Here is a 26904-nt window from a genome sequence, read left to right on the forward strand (position 1 = left end):
CTGGATCTGACTAGAGCTGCTGTGTCACAGTAAGCGTTAGTGTAAGACTACAACAAAAGAGAGAACACGTTTTGCTTTTGAAAGAGTCACGTACGTTGAGCCTTCCACTTCTTTTGGAATAATTTTAAATGGGCTTTGCATTTCAGTAAAGGACAGAGGATTATTTCCTTTTCATGAATTAGAGCTTTGGTTGGATTATTAAAGGTTTTTTTTCTTCTTAAAATGTCTGTTGGCTGGGTTGCGTGCTAGCTTTTGTAGTTCCTGCTAAGACTACAGTATTGGATATTGATAAATCTTTCTGTGTTAAAAATCAGTTAATTTCAGTAGAAAAGAAGTTGAGCTTGCAGCACAGCTCAGTTGACTAAATACTGGTTAGTATGTGTCTAAAACTACTATTGTCATATTAACCTTAAAATCTTTTGTGCATATCAGTTCTTACTAATTATTGGATATTACTATGCTCATTTCTCATTAAATTGAGTTGTTTTCTAATCTTCCATTTTTATTTGAAGACAAGCTTGTTCATGAAAAGCTTTTATATGTAAATTTAACACTTTCTAGGTGTTAATTATAGCCTTCATAGCACTTCATCTAGTTAGACAAGTCATTTTTTAAGAATAATCCTTTAATCCAGTGGGATGAGTATGTGTAATAGCCAGGTAAAACATTGCAACTTCTGTTTTAGGAGGATTTTATATTTTTAATATGCTGTTCATTTAATTGGCATGCCTTAAAATTACCTACGTAGTATCTGGGATGCAGATAAAAATTTCCTTGTGATATGATCTAAATTACTGACTTTTATGCTCTCAAAATGATTACCAAGAAGTAATTTATGACTAGTTACATAAGCTGTAATATTCTTTTGAAAGATACTCAGCACTTCTTTCCTCATAAGAACTTCTGTTCCCTGAGTGACCACCACTATAGCAGTTGAATTTGGTGTAGTTAAGGGGGAGATGTGTGGTCACTGAATCACAGAATTGCCTTGATTGGAAAAGACCTTTAAGATCATTGAGTCCAATCATTAACCCAACACTGACAAGTCCCCAACTAACCCATGTCCCTCAGCACTGTGTCTACACAACTCTTCAATCCCTCTAGGGATGGGGACTCCACCACTGCCCTGGGCAACCCCTTCCAATGCCTGAGAACCCTTTCAGCAAAGAAATTCTTCCTCACATCCCATCTCAACTGCCCTTGGTGCAACTTGAGGCCATTTCCTCTTGTCCTGTCACTTGTTACTTCGTTGAACAGACCAACCCCCACCTCTCTCCACCCTCCTTTCAGTTGTAGACAGCAATTAGGTCTCCTCTCAGCCTCTTTTTCTCCAGGCTAAACAACCCCAGTTCCCTCAGCCATGAACTCATCACACTTGTGCTCCAGCCCCTTCCCCAGCTCCGTTGCCCTTCTCTGGTCATGCTCCAGCACCTCCATGTCCTTCTTGGAGTGAGGGGCCCAACACTGAACCCAGCACTCGAGCTGCGGCCTCACAAGTGCCCAGTACATGATGATGATCACTTCACTGGTCCTGCTGGCCACACTGTCCCTGACACAGGCCAGGATGCTGTTGGCCTTCTTGGCCACCTGAGCACATTGCTGACTCATGTTCATCTGGCTGTCAGTCAACACCCCCAGGTCCCTCTCTACTCTCCAGCCACTCCTCCCCAAGCCTGTAGCGCTGCTGGGCGTTGTTATGGCCAAATGTGAACAAGCGTTGGAGAACATTTTACTGTGTTTGTTTTGGCACAAGCAAAGCCTGTCAACAATATAGCCTTTGAAGAGGGGGTTGTGTTTTGTGTCCCCCCCAAGTGTGTTGCTTTTCTTGATATCAGTATTGCTTGCTTGCTATTAACCATCAGTGTAGTAGGGTGGGATAGTTCCTATTCCTCCTATTAGGACCCTTTGAAGAGAAGGTTGTCATCTGCCTTTCTGATCTTTGATGATGGTGGGTACAAGCATCTCTGAAGGAAATGAGTTTAGCAAAATCTCTAGTAAAATTGCAGTTCTTGATCAATTTGTCCTCCTGGTTCCTTGGCCCATGGGCAGTACCACTGAGAAGGCTTTGGGCTGAAGACCATGAGGTGCTTTGCTCTTTATCAGTCTGAAGTGTAATGCTAGGCAGAACAGTGGGGTGGCTTGTTCCCTGCAGACCTTGAGCTCGGGACTTGCTGTTGGTACCTGTGCCACTCTGGTGATTTTGTACCATTGAGAATATACTGAGTGGTTCAAAAGAAACTCCTGCGTAATTATGGAGCAGCACAGATTTGGAAGAGCATAATGTTTATAAGTAGGGGAGGAAAAGAATGCTTTAAAAGCTCTGGAATATGAAGGAGGAAGTGTGTGCATGTGTTCACACAGAACTGAAATCCTCAGTAACTACCACACAGTAGCTTCTTGATTGCTGTTTGTTAGATTTTAAACATTCTCTGTAATGTTTTCCTCCTTTCCTGGCAGGGACATTGTTACCCTTTATAAGTAAGGTAACGATATATAGACAAGTTTCATTCAGAAATCAAATGTTATGACCCATTGGAAGTTTTAGTGTTCAGTAGCAATGGACTTTTGAAGTGATCTTCCACATAAAACTTGAGGGGTTATATGTGATGTAATGTTCTAATTCTGTTCTAGTTCCTCGTTCTAATTCTTCCTCTTTTTCCAAATTTCAGGAATTGTGAATGACAAAGATTCCAAAGATTCCATTACAGAAGGAGAGAACCTGGAAGAGGATGAAGAGGAAGAGGAAGGAGGAGCAGAGACAGAGGAACAATCTGGAAATGAAAGTGAAGTAAATGAGCCAGAAGAAGAGGTGAGCTTAATAATTTACCTTGCCTCGCATAAAAAGAATGAGCGATCAAAATATTGATTACTCATTACTTTCTTAAGTCCTTCTGTGTCACAGAGTTAGCAGGTGAAATGGGAGTGTGCACGACCCAGTCAGTAGTCTAAGGCTATTTCCATCCCAGCTTTGTGTATCTGGAAAACTGAATACAGAGTGTCTGAGGCTTATTCCAGAGAAATTATCACAGAAACTTGAACCTGACAACTTTGTTCAGGGTACGTGCTGCTTCTCAACAAAAAGATGCCTTCAGTTTTTTTGGCATGAAAACACTTTCAGATAATTTTCTTTCTGTTGTACAAGCAAATGTATTGACTAGATGTCAAAGCAGTCATGTAGGAAAAATAACAGGCGTTCAGAGTATGCCTGTATAATATGAATAAATAAAAGATTTATAGAGCATAACAGCCTTCCTTGTTTACTGTGCCAGTAATCTTTTGAATCAAAAACGGTGGAGCCAATAAAAAAAACAGACGTGTACATGGAAATTCTAACTTGTCACTATGACACAGCAAAGTTGACATGATAATGGTAGTGTTATGAAAAAATGAGTTAATCAAGGAAATAGGAAACACTTTTTCTCCTTATGCTTGGGTTTGTTGGTTTTTACGAAAGCTTTCTTTCAGTCTATGCCTCTTAGCGTTGAAGTTACTGAAGTTTGGCTGGGTTTGTGCCTTTACTTGCAAATCAATAATATTACTAGATTCATAAATGGCTGGGGAGTGGGGAAGGGACCTCTGGAGATCTTGTCCAACCCCCCTTGCTCAAAGTAGGGTCACCTACAGCAGGGTTTGAGTATCTCCAGTGATGGAGGCTCCACAACCCCTCTGGGCAATCTGTTCCAGTGTTTAAACATCATCACAGTAAAGGTGGCCTTTTTTCTTATATTTAAATGAAATTTCTCAACTGTAGTCCATTGCCTCTGGGTCTGTCACTGGGCACCACTGAGAAGGGTCTGACTCCCTCTTCTTTGCTCCCCCCCTTCAGGTATTTATACACATTGAGGTCTGCCATCCCACCCCACCCTGAGCTTTCTCTTCTCTAGACTAACCAATGCTACCTGTCTCAGCCTCTCCTCCTCTGACAGGTGCTCCAATCCCTTAATCATCTTTACAGCCTGTTGCTGGACTTTCTCCAGTATGTCCATGTCTCTCTTGTACTTGAGAACCCAGAGCTGGATGCAGCACTCCAAATGTCTTGCCAGTGCTGAGCAGGCAGGAAGGATCACCTGCTTTGACCTGTCAACAACACTTTCCTAAGGCAGCCCAGGATGCAGTCAGCTGGCTTTGCTGCAAGGGTGCATTGCTGGTTCTTGGTCAGTTTGTTGTCCACCAGGACTCCAGGTCCTTCTCTGCCAAGCTGCTTTCCAGATGGGCAGCCTCCAGCCTGCGTCAGTGAATGGGCTTATTGCTCCTGAGATGCATTTCTGAGATGCATTGCTCCTGATCTTTGCATTTCCCTTTGTTGAACCTCATGTGTTCTTGTCAGTGTGTCCATTCCTCCAGCCTGTTGAGTTTCCTCTGAGTGACAGCCCAACCCTCTGGTGTATCAGCCACTGCTTCCAGTTTTCTGCTGTATATTTGTAAAAATGTCAGATAAAGCTGAGTGATTTCAGACTGAAACATCAAATACCAAACATAACAAATTTGCTAAGACTGAACTGAGCTAAATGGGTTCAGATGAGGAGAAGAGGGTAGGAAAGGTGCAGAAAATTTTTATGAGAAATCAGATGCAAGTGACCTTTTGTGTTTTAAAACAGAAGTTATTCTCTTCTCAAATTTTAAAACATTGAATATTTCAGGAGGGCTCTGACAATGAGGAAGAAGAAGGTGAAGAAGAAGAGGAAGAAAACACAGATTATCTTACAGACTCCAATAAAGAAAATGAAACTGATGAGGAGAATACAGTATGTATTGTTACTGTCTAAAGTTAATTGACTCTTGCACCTTTGGTTTTCTTTACTGAATGTTTTTTGCCAGTGCTGCTCATAACATATCTGGGAAAGCACAGCAAGAGCACTCCCTGCTATTCTTTCAAATATGTTTTAGAGTTTATTTCTGTATTTGCAAGCTTTCACTATTACCTCCTGAAAATATTTATGCTGTCAACTTCACTACAACATGTTTTCACAGGACTGTGCGCTTTCACAGGTAGCTAGACAGGAAAAGATTGCATAAATGATGGCTTTGCAATGCCAGCCATGGTAGCAAACCACTCTGGTACCACAAGGTAAACTAGTTACTCTCCACTAGACCTCAAAACTGAAAAGGAGGCAAACCAAGAAGTGTAAAATTCCTGAAGTACGGGTTTGGGATTGGCAGATTGTAACATCTGTTATAAAAGAACCTATTGGTTGAGCCTTAATTGCAGTTACATAGTAAGGAAAGTAATGATGGTTATAGAACAACTGACAGATAGTGTTTGTCTTGAAAAGCTTTATGGATTTAATGGACAAAATAGTTAAATTATGTGTGGTAGGGATAGAGATTTTCTTTCTATTGTTGCCATGTCTAGAATATGTATATATGCATCTGTACACATAGGCTAGTATGTCATAATGTTATGAGTGGCCAGCCTTCATAAACATTGATGCCATAAACACCAGAAAATACTTCTTCAAGAGAATAATCCAGGCTGAAAACTTTTTTCTTTAACAGTTTTTTTCCTAAGCTTTTGATTATGTATGATATGGAAGCAGTAAGGACTTTTTCCCCTTGTTTCTAGACTGAATATTCATATTTCTGGATCTACTGTAATAGAAGTGGTTTGGGTTTTGGTTTTTTTTCCCATTGCAATAGGAAGTAATGATTAAAGGAGGAGGACTTAAACATGTCCCTTGTGCAGAAGATGAGGACTTCATTCAGGCATTGGATAAAATGATGCTGGAAAATCTTCAGGTATAAATGCTTATTTTCTTAAATTAATATAATTTGCTGTACAGCTAACTGGATTTGATTTTTTTTTTTTAAAGTAAGATTAATGCCTATTTTACGATACTAAAGAACATGGATTGTTATTTTTTTCTCTTTGTTTTGGCCTCTTCTCTGCATTTGACATGCTTGAATAAGTAATTTTTAGTAAAAAAGCTGTTAATTTTATTGTTTGCCCAGTGAATATATGACATGCTAACAGAATAAATAACAACTGCATCAGATATTATGCAATGCTTCTGACTTTATCTTAGATGATCCAAGCCTAGGTTTTAATATGTTTAAAATGTAGCTACATTCAAATTTACATAGCATTTAAGTCCTTTTTTTTTAGTCACATCTGGTAAATATTTGAGTATTGCAAGCCCTGTGTGAGGAATATGTTAACAACATGCTACAAAAAAGTCTTGAATGTAGAGTGTCCATCCTGAAGTGTATTTAATCAAGTCTCTAGATTTCTTTCCTTACAAGGTGAAGTTATCTTCACAAGCAAGGAAATCAAAGGATAATGTAATAAAGCCCAATACATTTATTTCTATATTACTCTGTTTTCTTGGAAGGTTAAAACTTTTCTCAATCATGAAAATACGGACATGGCCAGACTGGCTGCCACTTTTAACATCTGATCATTTATAGAATTTACTTTTTTTTAATAGCAACGGAGTGGCGAGTCTGTTAAAGTACATCAGTTGGATGTTGCTATTCCTCTACATCTCAAAAGTCAGCTCAAGAAGGGTCCCCCACTTGGAGGTGGGGAAGGAGAGTCAGAGTCTGGAGACACAATGCCATTTGTCATGTTAACACGAAAAGGCAACAAACAGCAGGTAAGGGTTCATGTAAGGTATGGATATCGCTTAAACAAATAAAATCCTTGCACTTTCTGAAAGTCACACTCTGTGACTTTATGTCGTCCCAGAATTTTTTGTTTCTTCATCTTTTTATCAGATTAGGATGCAGGCATCTTAATTTTGATCAATTGAGAATACCATATGTAGTTTCTTGGAATTCTTGGCTGTTAATTCAAATAATGTAGGAAAATTCTGTGGTTACATTATACCATTACTAATTATGTTTCATGATCACACCAGTGGGACAGTAATATGTTTTACCTGTATTTTAAACATAGTTATTGAAAATGAATGTTTGTGGTTGGTGGAAGTTAAAAGGAGTAAAAAGAAAAGGAGAAAAAATATTCCAGAATCTTCAAGATTCTACAGATTTTTTTTTTCTGAAAACACATTCAGCTTCAAATCAAGATATATGATGTTTGCTAAATTCCATTTCCTAAGTAACTGCCACTTGGTTGAATTTGTTCAAGTTGTAAAAAAGTCGTTATCTCTGAAGGCTTTTTTAGGAGACTCTTCCAGAATGTGCTGAGTGAATTCCTCAGAGAAACTGAAATGGAAATCATGTTGATAAATAAACCCCTTACTTCATGTGGCCAAGCTATACATTTGTCTTGGCTCTTTTCTCCAGTATATATTTGAACTTTGCTGGGTCAGCAAATACATAGTGTACAAATCGATCCCTAACACATTCTACATGCATTTCTCCTCATGGTTTAGGTCCTTTAAAGAAACCTTTTCTTTTTGGTTGTATAAAATGATGATGAAAGTAAATGACTCTAGTGACTTTGTGGAAAGCAAAACCAAGGCGTTGTTTTATTCCATGCATCTGTGCCTTTCAAGTGTTTAGATCTAAGTCATCCATGCCATTGCTTTGTTTTAACTTCTGTGACCTGAATTATGGCAGTGTAACAGTTGAGGTGTAAAAGCTGATGTGGAATCTTTCCCTTTCTTCATGTGAAAGACAGATTAAAAATCCATGTAGAAAGTGAGGTCTGTTTTCATAAAACCCTTGAACTAGTGAGTGTGTGCGATTCCAAATCTGGTTTTAGGCCTTACTAGTCTGTTAAGAAAATGCTGTGCTATGTAAGTGCTCTGAAAATGTAAGTGGTGATACGTATTTGAGTGGGAACATACAGGCTGGTGTTTAGTAGTGCTGATTGACTGATTTCCAGGAAAACAGAATAACCAAATGTAGGGAACTTGAAATTGACTGATTTCCCCACATTTGATTATTCTGTTTTCCTGGAACTTGAATGTTGTATACAAATGGTGTACAGAAGTTTTGAGTGGGGATTATTTTTTTTCAGGATAATTTACTGGGAGTATCTGTAGTGACCAGGAATTTTAGGATCTTCATATTCTGTGTGAGGAGAAAGTATCACTGACGTGTGGCTTGAAAAGAAAGCAGAACTTGTTCGGGAGCTTTCCCTGCTCCTCCCCCAGTATTTGGTTTTGGGAGTAGGCTTTTCCTGCCAGAACTCCTCTCAATTTCTAGAAACGTAGAAAACAGTTGCTTTATAGACTACTTCAGTTCTTGAGTCAATGAAAGGCTTCTTTGTCCATAGTTTTGTGTTCAAGGAAAAAAAAAATACGTCTGAGTAGTTGGTTTCAATAGAAAAATAAGCAGGAAAGAAGAGGTGGAGTTGAAAAGAAAATAATTATTCTTTTTTATAGTGCTGTATTTTAAATCTGCATGAGCAGAATGTGCACCGAGGTTTGATCTGATGAAAGTGCACTTTACTGTGAAGTTATAGCTATAAATTTTCAGCTTTTAAAAACCAGTCAAAAGGAGCTTTGACAAGACAAAATATTTCCTTTCATTCAGAAGATTTTTGGTAAGATTGCCTGAAAGAATGGTAATATACATAGAATCGTCAAGTCTGTCCTTGAATGTGCAGTTCTTTATCTCAGTGACATTTTTATCAAATCTGTGATCTAATCTAGTCTACTGAAAGATCATTTTTCAGATCTTTCTTCAGTTTGCCATCTTCTACGTTGGAGTCCCCATCTTACAGATCTTACCCAAACGTGGAAGAGGTATATCAAAAACCTCTTGTATCGGAAGTGTTTTGTTTGCTTGCTATTAATCATATCCTTTAGTAATTGTCATCAGTGATTTGATTTCAGATGGCAGCCATCTGATTGCCTTGAGGTAGTGACTCAGTGATATTTTATTAATTACCAGTCTGGTTTTATGGTATCTGTTTCTTTCATTTGCACCCTTCTGTGTTTCACTTTTCTTTCTTCTATTTAAGCATCCTGTCTGAAAAAACTTACCCATCCTATTAAACTGATAAATCCATAGAACAGACAAAATATGAAGGACATATTAAGATGAATGAGGAGCTTAATGGTGAAGCTAGGGAATGATTTTTATCATTAAATTCTGCTAATGGGTTAGTTCTTTGTGTAGTTCGCGTAAAGCTCAGTTGACAGTATCTGGAAACGTGTAGTTCAGCTGTAAGTGACTAAAGCTCACTTTTCTGTTGGAATTTCAAGAACTTTCATTTTTATTCTTCCCCACACAGCTTAATAATAAGCTTGTATTTATGTTGAATATAATAGGCTATTACCCGCCCTCCCAAAAAAAGCTCTTTTGTCCCAACAAAATAGAAACTTCTTGTTGGTAGGTTTTCACTGTACCCAGGTTTTTCTCCAAGTCTTTGCAAGAGTCTGTCTTAAATGTTTCAAACACTGTTTATTTTCAAATGCTGCATCTGAGTGCTTGGTGTCTTCTCACACTCATCATTCAGCTGCTGCTAGTGGGGCACTACTATCTAATAGATACCTTGAGATTTCTTAATTATTGCACTAAATACTAACCAGGTGCAGTAAGGATTTTGTTTTTCTACCTACCCTCTCAACAGAGGTTTTGATAATGTATCTTTCTGTCTGCAGCTTTTGACAGCGTAGCAGAAAAGAACAGTTAGCAATTTGCTCCTCCTTTGGTTTCTGTGGAAATAGATCTCAGATGACAAGAACAAGCAGCAGGATTCAGACTAGTTCCTGGAATTCTGAGAACCATTATCCTTAAATGCGTTACCCTACTTACAGCACGGAAATATTTCTTTCTAATGGATGTGCAGTTGAAGGGGGAAGTAAAATTTTGCTCTAAATATATTCACAAACTTCAACATTAAGGGGTTTCTGAAAAATATTGTTGCAGTTACAGATTAAGAATAATTTCTTTGTTTTGAAACAATTTTACAGACTTTTTCTGTGAAAATAAAAACTTGGATTTTCTGAGTCTGAGGAAAAAGAAAGCATCTCCCCTATGCTTCTCTGAAAATCTCTATATTTTTCAGAGAGAAGGTGCTTCTGTAGGAGTAGTACCAAGCTTACCTTTAATGTAGCTTATGGCAAATCAGATAATGTGTTGAATGCGTAGTGTGGATGTTCCAGTGCTGAGGAGGAGGGAGAAAAGATTGAATTGGCACCACCATTGTCTCCAGACTAATAAGGAGCACAGTGAAACTAGAATCACTTGTAAAAGGAAAAGTACCGTCCAAGGAGTGCCAGCGGATTTCTGAATCATAGAATCATAGAATGGTTTGGGTTGGAAGGGACCTTAAAGATCATCCAGTTTCAACCCCCCTGCCATCAGTTCCACTAGACCAGGTTGCTCAAAGCCTCATCCAGCCTGGCCTTGAACACTTCCAGGGAGGGAACATCCACAACTGCTCTGGGCAACCTGTTCCAGTGTCTGACCACCCTCACAGTGAAGAACTTCTTCCTAATATCTCATCTAAACCTCCCCTCTTTCAGCTTAAACCCATTTCCCCTCGTCTTGTCATTAGTTGTCCTTAGGAAAAGTCCTTCCCCAGCTTTCTTGTAGCCCCTTCAGGTACTGGGAGGCCGCTATAAGATCTCCCCGGAGCCTTCTCTTCTCCAGGCTGAACAACCCCAACTCTCAGCCTGTCCTCATAGGAGAGAAACCCTCGAGCGTTTCTCCTCTGTTATCACAAGGGAAAATAGTAGAAACTCTGCTGAGGGGCTTCATCTCTTTGGAAGGCAGAGACCTTTGGAGGGAGGTGCAGCTTTCTGAGCCAGCTATAGTGGTTTTCTCTCAAGAGCAGTTTAATTCATTGTGAAGGTATTGGCTTGTATGAAAATGAGAAATAAAGCGTATGGTTTTGTGTTTCTGGTGAAGGTTAATTGGTTTTGTTCCCATAAATACTGTGTGTAATAGTCTTTTGCCTTAGCAGTACATCAGCCTTTTTTGTACATTCTGTGTGTCTTTAGGGGGTCTGAATAGCTTGTATTTTCTCGTGCTTCCTCGTGTGAAGTAGAGTTAAAAAAAAAAAAAAAATAAAAACAGTTCCCAATAGAAACTTTTGTAGAAAGTATCTCGCCACAATAACCTAGAAATAATCACAACCCTTCTGTATATTGGATTGGTTGTGGCATTTTTTTCTGTGATGGGCACTTAAAAACTTATTTTCATTTGCAGTTTAAGATCCTAAATGTACCAATGTCTTCCCAACTTGCTGCAAACCACTGGAACCAACAGCAAGCTGAACAGGAGGAGAGAATGAGGATGAAAAAGCTCACTTTGGATATCAATGAACGGCAAGAACAAGAGGACTACCAGGGTAAGAAAATCACCAAGTATTTAACTCTTATTTTCAGAGGAGCTTTCATGGATCTACAGAAAATATTATTTGTTACAATTAGTAGCTCAAGTTCTGAATGCTAATTTGTAATATTTCTTGGAAAACCTGTATTTTAGTTTCAGTCATTCATTATTTATTCCCTGGATTCTGTGCTCAAAGAAGTTCTTACAGCTCTTCTGTGCAAGGGAGTTTTCAATAAATCTCACCATTTCAATTTATTTTGGGAGAAGAGAAGAACTGAGATTTTTTTTTTCCTTAAAAATAAGGTAACATAAAATTTAATCTTTTTGTCATAGTGTCTCCATTACTGCAAGACAGTTGAGTTGGATACAAGAGGAATTAATTCTGTGCAACTCTACTTTTTAGATACTGATAGGCAAAGTTATTTAGAATCTTCATTAGTCTTGCTAAGACTTGCGAATACTAAAAGGTAGCCTAAGATGTTGCAGTCTGGTTGTAATCACAATCTAAGTAGTTAATTAGCAGGAAATCTCATTTAAGGTATTTAGTGAAAGGTCATTATTAATCAAGAAATGGGAAATATAAATTAAAGCAGCTCTTAACTCTAAAAGCACTATGGAATCTAATAGTCCTTTCAGAACTTTGATAGTAGGAGAACTAAACCTGTAATTATAAAAAGGAGTATTTTTCCAAAGTGAGTGTCTACAGAGCTCTGAAATGGTAACACAATATATTCTTAGTATTAAACATTGTAATCAGCTTAAAAATTTATTTTTTGAGGCACTGTTCTAAAGCCCACTCCTGAAAAAGGAAGAGAAACAGTAGGCTCTAGAATTAGACATTTAAGTGCTTTTCTCAGATTTTTTTTTTTTTTTGGTGGTTTTTTCCTCATTATCATTTTCCTCACCATTTGAGTTTTTATGCCTTTGTTGGTATCTTTAAAATAAGTCTGTTTAATCTAGGACTTGATTGTGAACAACTGTGCTGTATTTTCTAGGTACTGTGTGTATAAGGCATTAATATAGGGGAAAAATCAACACAGAAGAAATAAGTTTTTACATAATTGACAACAATTTTTAAAAACAGCTGTTGATTCTTTTTTATTAACCTGGGTAATACACACAGTAAAACCAAACTAACAAGGGCATTTTAATCAGACATAAACAGGCTAAATTACATTCCTCCCTGGAACTATTTTTTATTTAGATTTTGTGCATTTGATTATTACTTTTGAAGAGTCACCTTGCCTGTAACAAGTTGGCACATACACATTGGAAGAAAGAGTTGGTTTTAAATTTGTTTCAAGCTTTGAAGTTGCCAATAGAGGAAGAAATCTCAATTTCTGAAAGTATGCCTCAGGGTTGTCCTAACATTTGAATGTATATTTGGATTGTTTTCATATGCACAGGGTAGCTAACAGATGAAAATTCACCAGGGTACTTCAAAGTGGTACAATATAATTACTTAATACTTCAGCAATGTTTATTAGTATTACAAACATTTTTAATTTAAAGAAATATTGGGAACTAGGTGACTCTCTAATTTAGACTAGTATTTTTCTGTGTGGATGACTTTTTTCTTCACTAAAACCAAGGGTGGGTGACATACCTTCAGCCTAGCTAACACATTGTGCTCCTTTGCCATTTCTTCCTTCTATTATCTTCTCAATTACTGACTTTTCATGAACCCCAATATATTCTTTCACCTACAAAGTGAAAAACAGAAGAGACAGACATGCACACACTTGCTTGTTCATTGCTTGCTTCCAGCACCTGGCTGGCAATTTACCATCATCTCTTTTTACTTTCTTCCCAAGTCTTGTCATTGCCAATTGAGATCTTTCCTGGCATACAGAATTGTTTTGAAGGATGTTATTTCATGATGTTTACGATAACAGACTGTTGGTGTGTTGAATGGCTTTCTCTGCCCTTCCCAGGTGTTTACAGGGGAGTATGCAGAGCGTGACTAGGTGGTTTGTTAGCTGTTGACACCATTATTGTATATTAAATTGTTCATAGTCTCCCAGTTTCTCAGAGATTGGGTGGATAATTTACCGAAAGCTTCGTGTGCATTTTGTAAATGGCGAGGAAATCTCATTAGAGTCTCCAGTTTTTCCCAGTGCTAGTCATTGTGAGAGTAGTGTTTGTTTCTAGCAGGTGATGAGTATGTGTCTCCAATGAGATTACCAGAGATTAGAGAACCAGACAGAGCAGACTTTCAAACTTAATCTGTTTAACATCTTATTCCACTTTTCCCCTTCGTTTATTCCATCTGTCTGCTGAGCAATGTAGATTCTTGCACAGGTGGACTGTCAGAAATACTTTCCATTAGATGCACTAACATATGAGCCAGATTACGTGGAGGTTCCTGTGATGTATTCATAATTATATTCATAATTATATTTGGTACTTAATAACAATTAATTTAGCCTGGTAAAGAGTCATTTTTAATTGTTTAAAAAAAATGAAGTTAAATTTTAGAAATGAAGTTTTACCAGTTGCCAAAACTCAGTACTGACCTAGCTTAAACTGCCCAAAAGTTGGATGTCCAGGGCTAAACTGGGTAATGTAGGCTGATTTCTGCACCCACCTGTTTCTTCCCACTGATCATAAAGTGCACAACTCCATCTGTGAGACAGCTGGTGTGATGTAGGTCAGCTGAGTCACCCTCTTCGGATGCCTGTCTTCTCTGTAAAAGGATCCTATTATAGCTAGCTTAGACTTAAATACCTGCCTTCTCAGTGCCTAATTTTAGGACAGGTTTTTCACAGAGTCTTTAATTGGCAGCAACATTGTCCATTTTTTATACTATTTAGGGGTAATTTAATGTTGTGGCTTTTCATACTGCTGTGAAGCTTTGTCCTTGATCATTGATAACAAAAGTGGTGGCTGATATGTTTAGAAAGAAAAGGACTCAGCTCCTTTCTTAAGCACCTGTGATGAAAACTATTGCTGGCAGTTCCTTCTGTAAGAACAGCTGGAAATGTAAGTTCATATTATGGGGTAGCTTGGATTTGTCAAAGCTGTCTGTGCAATTTGGGAACCTTTTTAAGATTAGCTGTTGTGGAATAACGTGAGGAGTGTTAACCCTAAAGTACAACGAAGTGTAAATAAGATATCTCTTTTACTACATGGCAGTGAGATATGCTTGTGTAAATTCAACTTAAAAAAAAACCCCAAAAAACAACTTATAAAAATGTATTTAACTTTCTTCTGTGTGAAATTACAGAAATGTTGCAGTCTCTGGCACAGCGTCCAGCTCCGGCAAATACGAATCGTGAACGACGGCCTCGTTACCAGCATCCGAAGGGAGCACCTAATGCAGATCTAATCTTTAAAACTGGTGGGAGGTAGGACTGTCTTCCTTTAAATGTGGTAATTCTGGTTCTAAGCAAGTAATTACCTTCATAATTGAAACAGATAATGATCTGTGTAGTGCAACTGCATTTGTTAGTTTTTTTCCATTCTAAAGCATTCAGTCAAAATGCTGAGCAGTGTTTTGTGCTTTTAACACAATGTCTGGAAATATGCCCTTGACAGAGGTTTGAAAGCCAGAAGTTTATTTTTCAGTTGTGAAATGACTGGTAGAATCTGAGCCTCCCTTTATAGGGGAAAAGATGCAAATCTCCTTTCTCAGTGAGAGTGAAGAGAAGATTGCTCAAAAATATCTAGAGAAATTCCCATTGTGCTTTTTCAGTTTGGTGAATTTGTGACCTAAATCTCATTTTTTGAAGCCCTGAATGGAAATAAAATATTGTAAATATAGACAAGGAGAGGGGAGGAGAACCTTTTGCTTACGGTGTGCAAGAGCATACCAAAAACAGTATTGACATGAAAAGGGCCATTCTGAATTGCTTAATAGTCATTCTACTGCTTTTATATCTCTGTGTGTCTCCTCTCACTCAGAGTAAGCTTGAGAATAAACCATTACATTAACCCTGCAGCACAAATTTGAATAGACAGTTTCAGGTGAAACAGAGTCTGCTTTCATGTTTCTCTTCTTTTTCCCAGTTAATTTTGGAGGTGGATAGATGGGAACAGCAAGTGGGAAGGGAGAGTTTACCTACTAATGGGTCTGTCTTTGTAAACCAGAAATGAGTTCATGTAAGATAGTATTCCTGTGTTACAGTAACATTGCCAGCTTCTTTCTGGTACATTTTTATAGGCAGTTTGTAACTGATGATCCACTCACTCCACTGAGACCCTAGACAGATACTGCTGGTATAAAAAAAAAAAACCCTCTTTTTTGAAAACAGACTGCATTTTTAAACAAATATTTTTTAAAAGATTAACCAGATATAACTCAATAAAATAAACAGTGTTGTCCTTTCAGATTTTTTTGTACCACTGGCCTAATACTGTCATAGAAATACAAACCATTGAGTTGCACTGGATTGCTGTCGTGCTTGCAGGTGTTTCACAAATGGCTACGCAGTCTTCTTTCAGTCACCTCTCCCAAATGCTTTGCAACCTGTATGAGGAGCACACTGCAGTTATTCTTTAAACATAGCAGCTAAACCAGTAGATGTGATACATGCAGGCTTTTTAAAATGCAGTTCTTCCAAAAGCTCTTGATTTTTTCAAATGTTTTAGGAAAAATATAGTCTAGGACTTCACCATGAACCAGGTCAGACATTGTCCAGCAAACAGCTTAAGTAGTGTTCGCTTGTTCAAATAACTGCGCCATGCGCTTGCGACTGAGCTTGCAATGTAGTTTTGTATTGTGTAGTTTACAGTTTGTTCCTTTTAATCTGTAAGCTCCTCAGAACAGGGACCAGGAAGTTTGTTTTAGCAGGCATGTTTTGTTTGTTGTATAGTGCAACGCTCAGGCTTGTAGTCATGCATCAGTTGAGCCATATTAACCTGTAGTAAGGTTAGTAAGGGAATGATACTTTTCTTAACCCCCACAAAAAGGTATTTAAGAAGAGATTTATTGGGGACTGTGGGTCCACCAGTGGTTTGCCACTCCTGGTATGGATTATCTGTCACCTACACTTCCAGAGCTTGTGATTTGTAGCATATTTTGAAGATTGTCTTCTGACTCTGAAGGCTGAACTGCAGTCTCTCTGCCCAGACTACCCTCATGTTTTAATTAAGTTACCCCGTCGACTCTGAGGACACTAGAGTATCTCCCTGTTTGCTGAGAGCAAAGAGGAACTGAGCTATTAATTTTCGTGTATGTTTGAAGATATTTCACTTTCCTACACGATAGAACCAATTTGTGTAATTACAGATGTTATCACTTCCAAGAAGAGTGAATTATGTTGGGTTGTTTCTTCTTTATATATGAAGACGACCCATACGTTATTTTCTTGCAATAGTAATTCAAATTTATTGGAAATAAGAATGTGTGTTATTTTCTTCAAGGTATGCAGCTTTTTATTTCCTGAGGATAGGAGTAATTTGAGCAAGTAAATCTCCTGACTGATTCTATTGTAACATACCATCTGACAGATGCTGACAGCGAAGGTTGGGATGAGGACTTTCTTACATTAGAAGTAGTGTTAAGAGTAGATAAATCAATTTGGTGTTTTTACCATTACTTTTGTGTAGATAAACACATCCTAAGCACTGTGTTTCAAGCATCTTTTAGAACATTAAATCCAGATCTACCTGTCAGGATGATTCAAAAATTAATGAAGACAGCATTGGGTTCTCTCAGATGTTTTTAGCCTGGAACAACTGGACCTAGCTTTGCAATTAGCCCTGCTGTCACAGCAGGATTTGGACTAGATGACCTCCAGAGGGCCCTTGAATCTACATTTTTCTGTGATTCTGTTTTGGTCTACCGAGGTTCTAAACCAAAACAAAACCAAAAAAACCTAAAACCACCCCTAAATGTGCTGTCCCCTTTGCCTGTGATAACCACACAGACTGAATCAATGGCTGTGGCTATACAGCACGTGTTTTGTTAAAAAACAAGAGAGAAATCTTTTGCAGTGTTTACTTTATATTTGTTAGCTATTAATGTCCTTTTTCTGTATTGAGTTAAATGCAGTGAGTTTTACAGGCTTTGTCAGATTCATACAATCATAGAATGGTTTGGGTTGGAAGGGACCTTAAAGATCAGAGAATTCTTATTATCAAGATTCAATAAATCAAACTTTCTTCTTATTTAGCACGTGCAAAATGCTGGATCAAAAATTGGCATTAATTGCTGTTTATTTGTAATTGCCTGCTTGTACAGCCTCAGGTTTTAAGACTTGCTAAACCTACAAGGAGGAGATTCTTCTTGGGACTCGTAACTTATGGTGACTCCATTAAAATAGGAGTCCTTGCTTCAGCAGAACTGGGCAGGCAACAATTCTCACTCTTGCCTCTGGTTCTGTAGCATTTGTGTATTAAAAAAAGACTTTGGCTATCAAGCTGTTAAACTGATATCTTCAGGAAACACAAAATTTACAAAAAAAAAAAAAATTTTTTTTTTGGTGATGAGATTATGAAAATATTCTTTTACAGCTCTAGAGAACAGCCTCTCACTTTAAACAAAGGAAAAACTTTTTTGGAAGAGGATTGAGGTCCATTAAATGTCTTGCTTGTAAAGTGAAATGTAAACAACCACATTTTACCAAACCTGTTTAAAAACATTGATTACCAAGAAAGAAAAAAGAATTGCAGTGGGAAATTTGACCATAGAGAAGTGGGCCTTACTAAGAAGTTTTTTAACTTGTTAAACCTCTCGTTATTAAAAGCAGTAACCTCAAAACTCACTGCTGTTTTGACAGTGTAGTAAGAGGACCCGTCTGTGTCAAAAAGCCCCTTGGGGATGCAGACGTAAGCTGACAAACTAAATCATATTCAAGTTAATTGGTAATTTCAGGTCTCCTATTTGCATCTGATTCCTTTTTCTCTTTAACTCATTTAATAAGAAAAATGAAGCATAAAAGTAATAACAGGATGCTAGAATTTTATTAGCTAAACATTCTCATAGAGTCTTTCATTAATGCTGAAAAATCAGAGTATGGAGAATAAGGAAAAATGTGAATTTAACATGATTTCCTGTTTCAGCTACTGGACAAACACACTTCATACCTCACCTGCTTTATAGTGATGTATTGACAGAGATTATATTTTGAAACCATGAATTTACTTCTTGCTGACATACCAGAAGTCTTGGGCAGCCTAAATCTGATGTTTCTGTTAGCCTCAGTCTGGCTGCTTGTCATAGCCTGTCATTGTCTCAACCCAGACACACTCCTGGGTGTTGGTGTGGCACTGTCTCCAACTGACAGATCTATCCCTTGGTACATCATGCTGCTTTTGAAATCTTTAGTTGTCAATGTTCTCTTGTATTTAAAAAAAAAAAAAAAATGGAGAGGTCATCACTTCAGCACTAATATTTTGCTTGTGCTTCAGAGATTTTTTTAATGATGAAATGACTCCCATCTTTCACATTCTAGATATTATACACAGTAAAAATTTAAGTGCTCTACGTAATTGTGTGCTAGCTCAGTTCACCTTATTCTTTACCATCTTTTTTATGAGTATTTTAATCTTGACCTCTTTTCAGTTGTCATTCATGATCCTGTACTACATCCTTTTCCCTAATACACACATGCTAGTGTAGCTTTCCATGAAAGCCATTCAACCTCAACAGAGAAATTCCAGCCACCCTTTTCAGCCCTTTTGTGGGATGAGAGCCCAGGGTAGGAATATGAAGGGGGGGTTTCCAAATCCTGCAGCTTCTTTTGGTGCACTGCACTGGAATTGAACAAAATAAAACAAGAAAAGCCAAGTCCTGGTGCAACATGGTGCTTGTTGGGCTCTGCAAATGTACATGCAAGTCTAACCCATATAGCAAAGGTGCAGAGAGACCTGATCACAATCAGCATTTAGAGGGAAAGCGTGGCAAGATTATATTTATTAGCATAGTCATTTAGAAAGACTCTTTGTTTAAAAAAGTTATTTCAATATAAATACATAAATGAAAAAAAAATCAAACCAACAAACCCAAATAAACTTTATGGCTTTCTGGAAACTACCAAGCCTCAAAATACCTTCCTGATAACAGGCCCCTCTGCATAATGTGACTTTGATTTAATTTTGCCAGAGTATTTTATTTTTGTTGAACAGATGAGAATATAAAATAACCTGAACAATTTAAGCTTCTCTTGCTTGAGTGAGCCTAGCTTTTGTGGATTATTTGAATCGGTGATGTTTACAGTATGGAAGTTGATAATTCAGATTCGTTAGGAATGTTAGGAAATGACCAGGGCACCTTAGTATTTTATTAGTCTAGGAACACATGCTGAACAATCTGAAATACGATTGTTCCAGAGAATGTATTCTTGCACAGCTAAATTGATAACAGTTACTTAAAATCCAATGGTACATTTTTTTTTTCCACAGAAAGGGCTAGGTTAACATTCTACAGAATGTAATTTCCAATTCTGCTGTTGGGAACTTAGTCACACCAGCAGTAATAATGTCTTTAGAATGACTTTAAACACCTCTGCATTTGTTGAAATTTCTCTCCAGCCCGCATTAATGTGCAATATGTCTGTAATCTCTGATACTGCATTCTTTACTGTGGAATCAAGTCACCACACGGCCTGATATGTGAACATACACACACCCATGTGGAAGACAAGTGATGTTTTGTCCAGTTCCGTAGATCTGTGAGACAGGAAAGAAGCTGACTGTGGCATGGCAGGTACTTGAATTTAAGGTTCCCAGGACTTAAGCTGGTACTCTCCAGTATCTTTCTTCTCTTGCCAGTATAAAGGAACATGTGCATACTGTTTATTCTCAAAGGCCAGTTTTCACAGAATCACAGAATTGCCTTGATTGGAAATGGATCATCGAGTCCAACCATTAACCTCACACTGACAAGTCCCCGACTAACCCATGTCCCTCAGCATTGTGTCTACATGACTCTTCAATCCCTCCAGGGATGGGGACTCCACCACTGCCCTGGGCAACCCCTTCCAATGCCTGAGAACCCTTTCAGCAAAGAAATTCTTCCTCACATCCAAACTCAACTGCCCTTGTTCCTCTTGTTCTGTCACCTGTTCCTTGGTCAAACAGACCAACCCCCACCTCTCTCCACCCTCCTTTCAGGGAGTTGTAGACAGCAATTAGGTCTCCCCTCAGCCTCCTTTTCTCCAGACTAAACAACTCCAGCTCCCTCAGTCGCTCCTCATCACACTTGTGCTCCAGACCCTTCCCCAGCTCCGTTGCCCTTCTCTGGACACGCTCCAGCACCTCCATGTCCTTCTTGGAGTGAGGGACCCAAAACTGAACCCAGCACTTGAGGTGCAGCCTCACCAGTGCCCAGTACAACTTCTCTGGTCCTGCTGATCACATTATTCCTCTTTTGTGGGAGGAGAGCTGAAAGCAAAGATCAGTTTCTGTAAGTTCTCTGCTGTCCATGAGGGGAGCAGCTCAGAGCAGGAGTCTGAACTTCAGAGGTTGTTTTCCATTTTCCTCTTTAAGAACAGTCCCCCTGCTGAAGCTCATGCATCTGAAAGCAAGAAAATGTGTTCAGCAGAATAAAACACACAAAACAGAAAAATACATTTCAGGTGTTCATTGTGCTTCTCTTTCATGTTCCTGTTTTTGGTTAATGTGATTAGGAGAGAGAGAGAAGGGAGGGCTCCAAAGCTGAGATTACTCATGAAAAGTGAAGCAGCACATGAGGTTTCAGAGGAGGTGTTTGGAGAAGGAAGGTGCCTGAAATATGTGAATCACAGGATCATAAAATGGTTTGGGTTGGAAGGGACATTAAAGATCATCCAGTTCCAATCCCCCTGCCATCAGCAGGGACACCTTCCACTAGACCAGGTTGCTCAAAGCCTCATCCAGCCTGGCCTTAAACACTTCCAGGGAGGGGGCATCCACAACTTCCCTGGGCAACCTGTTCCAGTGTCTGACCACCCTCACAGTGAAGAATTCCTTCCTAATATCTCATCTAAACCTCCCCTCTTCCAGTTTAAAGCCATTTCCCCTTGTTCTGTCGCTCCCCAGCTTTCCTGGAGCCCCTTCAGGTACTGGGAGGACACTAGAAGGTCTCCCCGGAGCCTTCTCTTCTCCAGGCTGAACAGCCCCAACTCTCTCAGCCTGTCCTCATAGGAGAGGTGCTCCAGCCCTCGGATCATCCTGGTGGCCTCCTCTGGACTCATTCCAGTATGTCCCTGTCTTCCTTGTGTTGGTGGCCCCAGAACTGGATGCAGCACTGCAGGTGGGGCCTTACAAGAGCAGAGTAGAGGGGAAGAATCCCCTCCCTCGACCTGCTGGCCACGCTTCTCTTGATGCGGCCCAGGATATTGTTGGCTTGGTTACATACATAACTCCAGAAATACGTAAAATGTTGTCAGTTGCTGTAGGACATGAAGGGGTTTGGGAGAAGTGTTTAACTTTATCTCAAAGATCTTGCATGTTAAGAAATAATTAGAATGTTTTTGTGATCTTGTGATGTCAGTGATGTGCAAAAGGGAATTGATTGCATATGTCACCTGTATTCTCCTGAGCACATTTCAATTTAAGGCATAAAATTGTCTTGCTGACTTGAATTCTGCCACCTTCCTGTATGCAATGGATCTGCCATTATTTCCTAGCCTATACTATGATGTAACCTCTCTGTGTGGTTTTCTGCTCCAGCCATGAGTAGGTAAAAGTGAATCTGTGTTTCTCCATGGCATGGAGTGTGTAGGTAGTGTTACCACTTAGGCAGTGGTGTGGAGAACATTTCAACACAAATTAGTAACTGTGTTGGTAGCAGGGAAGGGAGGCGAGGGAGTAAATGGCAAAAAGATGGATTAATTTTGCACATAGAGTTTAAGGAGTTTTTAATTACAACTATGTACAAAGTTTGATCTTGCCAAATATCAGTTTGGATCGAGTTTACTAGTTTTGGAGAGAAATGTCACGTGAATGCTTGTTTTTGGAAAAGCTGCTACTAAGGTTTTTACCCAGCAGCACCTTGCCCCTAATCCACTGAAACACGGCTCATTCTGCCTTATCTGCCACCAACACGCCACGGCAGCTGCTGATCTGGGTAGGAGTCCTTTCTACCAAGTTAGATACATCCAGCAAGTCCTGGCCTTTCTCCTTCCCTCCCCATCAGTGGCAGGATTCTTTTTTTAAAGGGAGATGGAGAGGTAAAAGCACAATTCTGCAATTCGTTGATGTTTGAAGTTTCTTCTCAGTTGTAACATTCGGCAAGTGAAATCTCCTTCTACTAAATATATTAAAATTAAACTTCCTTTCTTTTGCAACCACATAGCAAATGTTCCTGATCTCAAGTGTGCCACAAAGAATTGGAACCTTATATTAAGTAACACTAAGAGATGGTTAAAACCAAGTAACAGAACAGCACTGCAGTAAGTTCTAGTGATGCATCAGCTAAGTGCTTCCTGACAGAAATTTTCAGCGTGTTTAAATAAAGCACAAATACTGGATAACAAAACAAAGCAAATAAGAGTTACGCATAAGAATACAGAATAAGAAATACAAATAAAATAAGAATAAAGAACTACTGCACAAATACATAAGAAATAATACAAATATTATCAAATACATCAGAATAGAGAATTACCATGAAAGCTTTATCTGTGACAAGCAATGCAGGAGTTACTATATCCAGTTTAACATACTTGGAGCATTTTTCTCGCAAGATTTTCAATAAAAACTAGATTTAGATTAAATTACCATTCAACCAATGCTGGAGGTTTATGCACTGATGTAAAGAAACATTAACTGTTTTGTTTACGTGGTAAAGGACTTGGGTGTGTAGCCCTGGAGCTTTCTCATAATTGTAAATGTCTAATTTTTTTAGTTTGCTTTGTACTACACTACTAAACTTTAATTTGCAGGCTAGAAATCAACTGGAAACAGGTCAGATACAGTAATTGACAGTTGTGCTGAAGATGATGATACTAATTAGTGTTACTGCTAGATTAGTCTGGTCTCGTTGTAACCTGTGTCTGCAAATCGGTGTCACTTTTCAATGCATATATATGTTCTTAACAGAATTAAATGTGGCTTCTTCTGGGTTGGGACGTGTTTTTCATGAACAAGGGATGATCCAAGGTTTTAACAGAACTGTTGCTCTCTAAAAATGTTCTAAACAACTGTTTGATGCTAGAAAGGCCTCTAAAATTTCTGCAGTACTTGTAAACGTTAAGAAATTGAGTACAAAAAAAAGAATGCTATTTAAAATGACTTGTGTTTCAACAAACTCACAAATCAGCTGCGCGCTTTAGTTTGGCTTCTCATCTTGGGAGGATAAGGCAACTATTTCTGAACAATTTTAGATTCCTCTGCTGAGATTGTGTAGGGGACTTTTTCTGATACAGATTATCAACCTTCTTTTGTCTGATGTAATCTCTTTAAAAGTTTGTGCAGACAATTGTAATATGTAACTTTAATATGTTAGAAGTTAAACGAGTATCAAAATCGCCAGCAGTTGATTCCAGTGGTTGCTAACCCACACAGAACTGGATATTTCATATTAAACTATTTTTTTCTTCTCTTTTCTTTTCTTAGGAGACGTTGATCCAGCAGCAAGTGTCATTTCATTAGGTCCTGTATCTCTGATGTTGTGGATAGTGGAGTCCTCCAGCGATTAAATGAGAGCAGTGGACACATCTCAGCATGTCAGTCTAGAGCGTTCAGAATCGAAACCTGGGACAGGCTGGGGCCGTGGGGCAGAACCAACAGCCTCCCCTCTTCTCCCCCAAACCCACGCAGAACAAGTGGAAGCTTCCAGTCATGGCCTACAAAAAAAAAAAACAAAGGGGCAAAAAAACCCAAAAAAAAGCTTTTTGTTACGGGAACCGCCGCGTTGAGGGTTAATTTTCTCATAAGAGCAGAAGTACATGGATGAGATGGTTAACTCAACCAGTGAGCAACTCTGTGGAAACAAGGATCAACCTGAAGTTCAGATGGATTACACTGGAACGGAAAAGGTCTCTGACAGCTCAGTATGTGGGAGAAACAAGTTCTAAATTTGATGGAAGTTACGTTATCTCTGAATCGAGCACTTTGTGTTGGAAGGATATTTTCTGGGGGCTTGAAAATCTACAGTAGAAAAATGTAGAGCAAATGGTGAAATCTAAAAGAAAAACCCTGACAAGTAGGAAAACTTCTTATCAAACACTCCTCAGCAAGAAAGTTTGTTGGTTAAGGAATCGCCTTTTGCTGCCAGAGGAGCAAGAAAGAGGGAGTGGGGAATGGGGAGGGGTGAAAAACGTAAGAGCCAAGGAGGTGAAATGTCTGTTAAGGTTTAAAACAGAATGTGAAGTTAACAGGGGGTGTTGACTCGTGCTGCTTGGAACAGCCTGACACCAGCCAAAGGACAGGGATATAGTTGAGCCCATTGTATGTATCATCGAAAACCAAAATGTGCCAGTCAGCATAACAGGAGGATGTCAAGGAGTGGATCCAAATATTTTGTTGATCTTCATGGGTTGATAAGCCTCTGTGTCTATTGAAACAAACAAACAAAAGTTTTAAAAAAGAAAAAAAAAAAAGATTTAAGTCTGGAAACAAGTAGAATTTTTATTTTTTTTCTAAGTAGAAATGAGGTTTCTTGGTCTGTTTCTGACAATCCGTTATTTATTAGCATAGTTTTTTGTTTGCTTTCAGGTAGAGGTAGTTAACTGAGTTAAAGAGCTCATCTGTATGTTACTACTAATTCTTTTTTCTAGCTCTTTTAAAAATCCTTTTTACCACTGTTTTTGGTTTCTGCATGTAGGAAGAGAGACTTGTAAAATTGTAACATTTCATACAGAAATGCCGCCCGATCTTCACCAGCTTCAGAAATCTGACCTTTGCCAATGCTGCAATAAAGTGTTGTAATTTAGAATTGGTGTCTGTCTCTTTCCATTCACTTTGTTCTTACGGAATGATGTTTTGAAGAGTTTGTGGTGTATGGTGGGGCTGTAGCTTGGACAGTGCAATGTAAAAATAAATGGCATTTTACCAGAGCAGGAGGATTCCTGCCCCAAGAAACATCACCCTTAGTAAATGCAAGGTTTTCTTACTGTTTAGCAAGGAGTTGTGAAGCAGAGATCATGTCACTTGACATAAGGTGACGTATTAAATTTAACCTGAATTAAATTGGATTTGGCTAAATTAATAATAGTGGAGTTCTCTCTCATGGCTCATTGCATTGACATCTCAGTTTGTGTGCTGAAGTTTGAAAGGGTGAAACGCTGTGGTGGAGCATACGTGGATCAACCCCAGAGAGGAGGAGAACTCCTCTTGGTGATAATTTGCTTGAAAACATCAGTGAAATTGTGGCCAAATAGTGTTTCTGTTGTTGTTTTCACCAGGCAGTCCTGAAATAAAGACAGCAGTCTTCTGCTTTGGCTAGTTACTGTTAGGTCAGGCACTTACAGGGAATTTTAAAGTGCATAAGCTTGCCAGTGAAGCTTTGGAGGGAAGTCAAGGTTCTTAAAATAGACCTGCGTAGAGTTCTGTTATTTAATCACAGAATTGAACATTGACAGTGGAAAACCTGCAAGTGCAGCCTTAGGTCTGCTTCTTCCCTGCACGTGCTGTTCCTGCAGTCGGGGACTGAGAAGTGCTGGAATCCTCAGAGCACGTTTTCCCCGAGGACCTCACTGGCCAGGTTGGTGATGGACAACTTCTAGTTTGCAGAGCACAGACTGAAGTTTTTATAACATCACCCGTAAATGTGTTTCTCTATTTCTGGCAGATCTCATGTTGTGAGGAGGAGAGTATCCTGAATGTGTGTGTGCACCCAAAAGCCCCACCTGCTCACAGCAGTGTCCAGGTACCGCCGCCTCTGAGCCCAGAGAAGGTACTTTCCATGGCGTGGCTGTGGGACGCGCGTGCCCTGTAAGGAGCAGCACCTTGTAGGAAGACCAGATCTTTGTTTCAAGTCTCCTGTGATTCTTCTCATACCAATTTTTTCCACACAAAATTTATTAATCACATTTGTAACTTGGAGCTCCTCCAGGAATGTCTTCTACAGCAATATGACTGTGTCCATTGATCAAATCTATTTTCCACTTCCCTGCTAAAAATTCCTAATAGCAAATTAAGCATCTAATTATGGTTCAAACTAAAGTCAGCTTCCTATTTTCAACATGCTGCTTAGTTTCAAAGGCACTTAATTTATCCAAATTGAATAACTGCATAAAAATAAATTGTGAATTCACATTAGCTTGATTTTCTATCTGTCAGTCTAATGCCTTGGATGGAATTTGAACCAGTGGAAATATCTTCATAGTTATTTGTTGAAAATAGTTTGGGGTCTTCCCATGATTCTGGGAGGCACTTCCTCTGTCTTCCTTTAAACAATATGGAATTAGAAGGGTCAGGTGAGCAGCCTGGTTTTGATACAGGAACAGGGGAATAACCCATATTTTGGTCAGTGCTTGTCTGTTGTCTATTAATATTGATGCTTTATTGAGATCACAGGATGTTTAATTAATTAAATTATCATAGAATCATAGAATGGTTTGGGTGGGAAGGGACCTTAAAGATTATCCAGTTCCAACCCCCCTGCCATCAGCAGGGACCCCTTCCACTAGACCAGGTTGCTCAAAGCCTCATCCAACCTGGCCTTGAACACTTCCAGGGAGGAGCATCCACAGCTTCTCTGGGCAACCTGTTCCAGTGTCTTACCACCCTCACAGTGAAGAACTTCTTCCTAATGTCTCATCTAAATCTCCCCTCTTCCAGTCTGAAGTCATCACCCCTTGTTCTGTCACTACCTGCCCTTGTCCAAAGTCCCTCTCCAGC

General features: G+C 38.9%; 1 protein-coding gene across 1 annotated transcript in view; it reads left to right on the forward strand.

The window, feature by feature from the left end:
- UPF2 (UPF2 regulator of nonsense mediated mRNA decay) overlaps window positions 1–24207 on the forward strand; it is a 63521-nt gene extending 39314 nt beyond the window's left edge. Inside the window, exons 15-21 of the mRNA XM_010163904.2 lie at window positions 2670–2809; window positions 4641–4745; window positions 5638–5736; window positions 6426–6593; window positions 11068–11209; window positions 14420–14540; window positions 23677–24207. Of these exons, the coding sequence (XP_010162206.1) occupies window positions 2670–2809; window positions 4641–4745; window positions 5638–5736; window positions 6426–6593; window positions 11068–11209; window positions 14420–14540; window positions 23677–23686 (785 nt within the window). The 3' untranslated portion in view covers window positions 23687–24207. The remainder of the gene's footprint in view (window positions 1–2669; window positions 2810–4640; window positions 4746–5637; window positions 5737–6425; window positions 6594–11067; window positions 11210–14419; window positions 14541–23676) is intronic.
- Window positions 24208–26904: the final 2697 nt, after the last annotated feature.

Source organism: Antrostomus carolinensis, unplaced genomic scaffold (genome assembly GCF_000700745.2).
Source record: "Antrostomus carolinensis isolate BGI_N321 unplaced genomic scaffold, ASM70074v2 scaffold4450, whole genome shotgun sequence".
Taxonomy (NCBI): domain Eukaryota; kingdom Metazoa; phylum Chordata; class Aves; order Caprimulgiformes; family Caprimulgidae; genus Antrostomus; species Antrostomus carolinensis.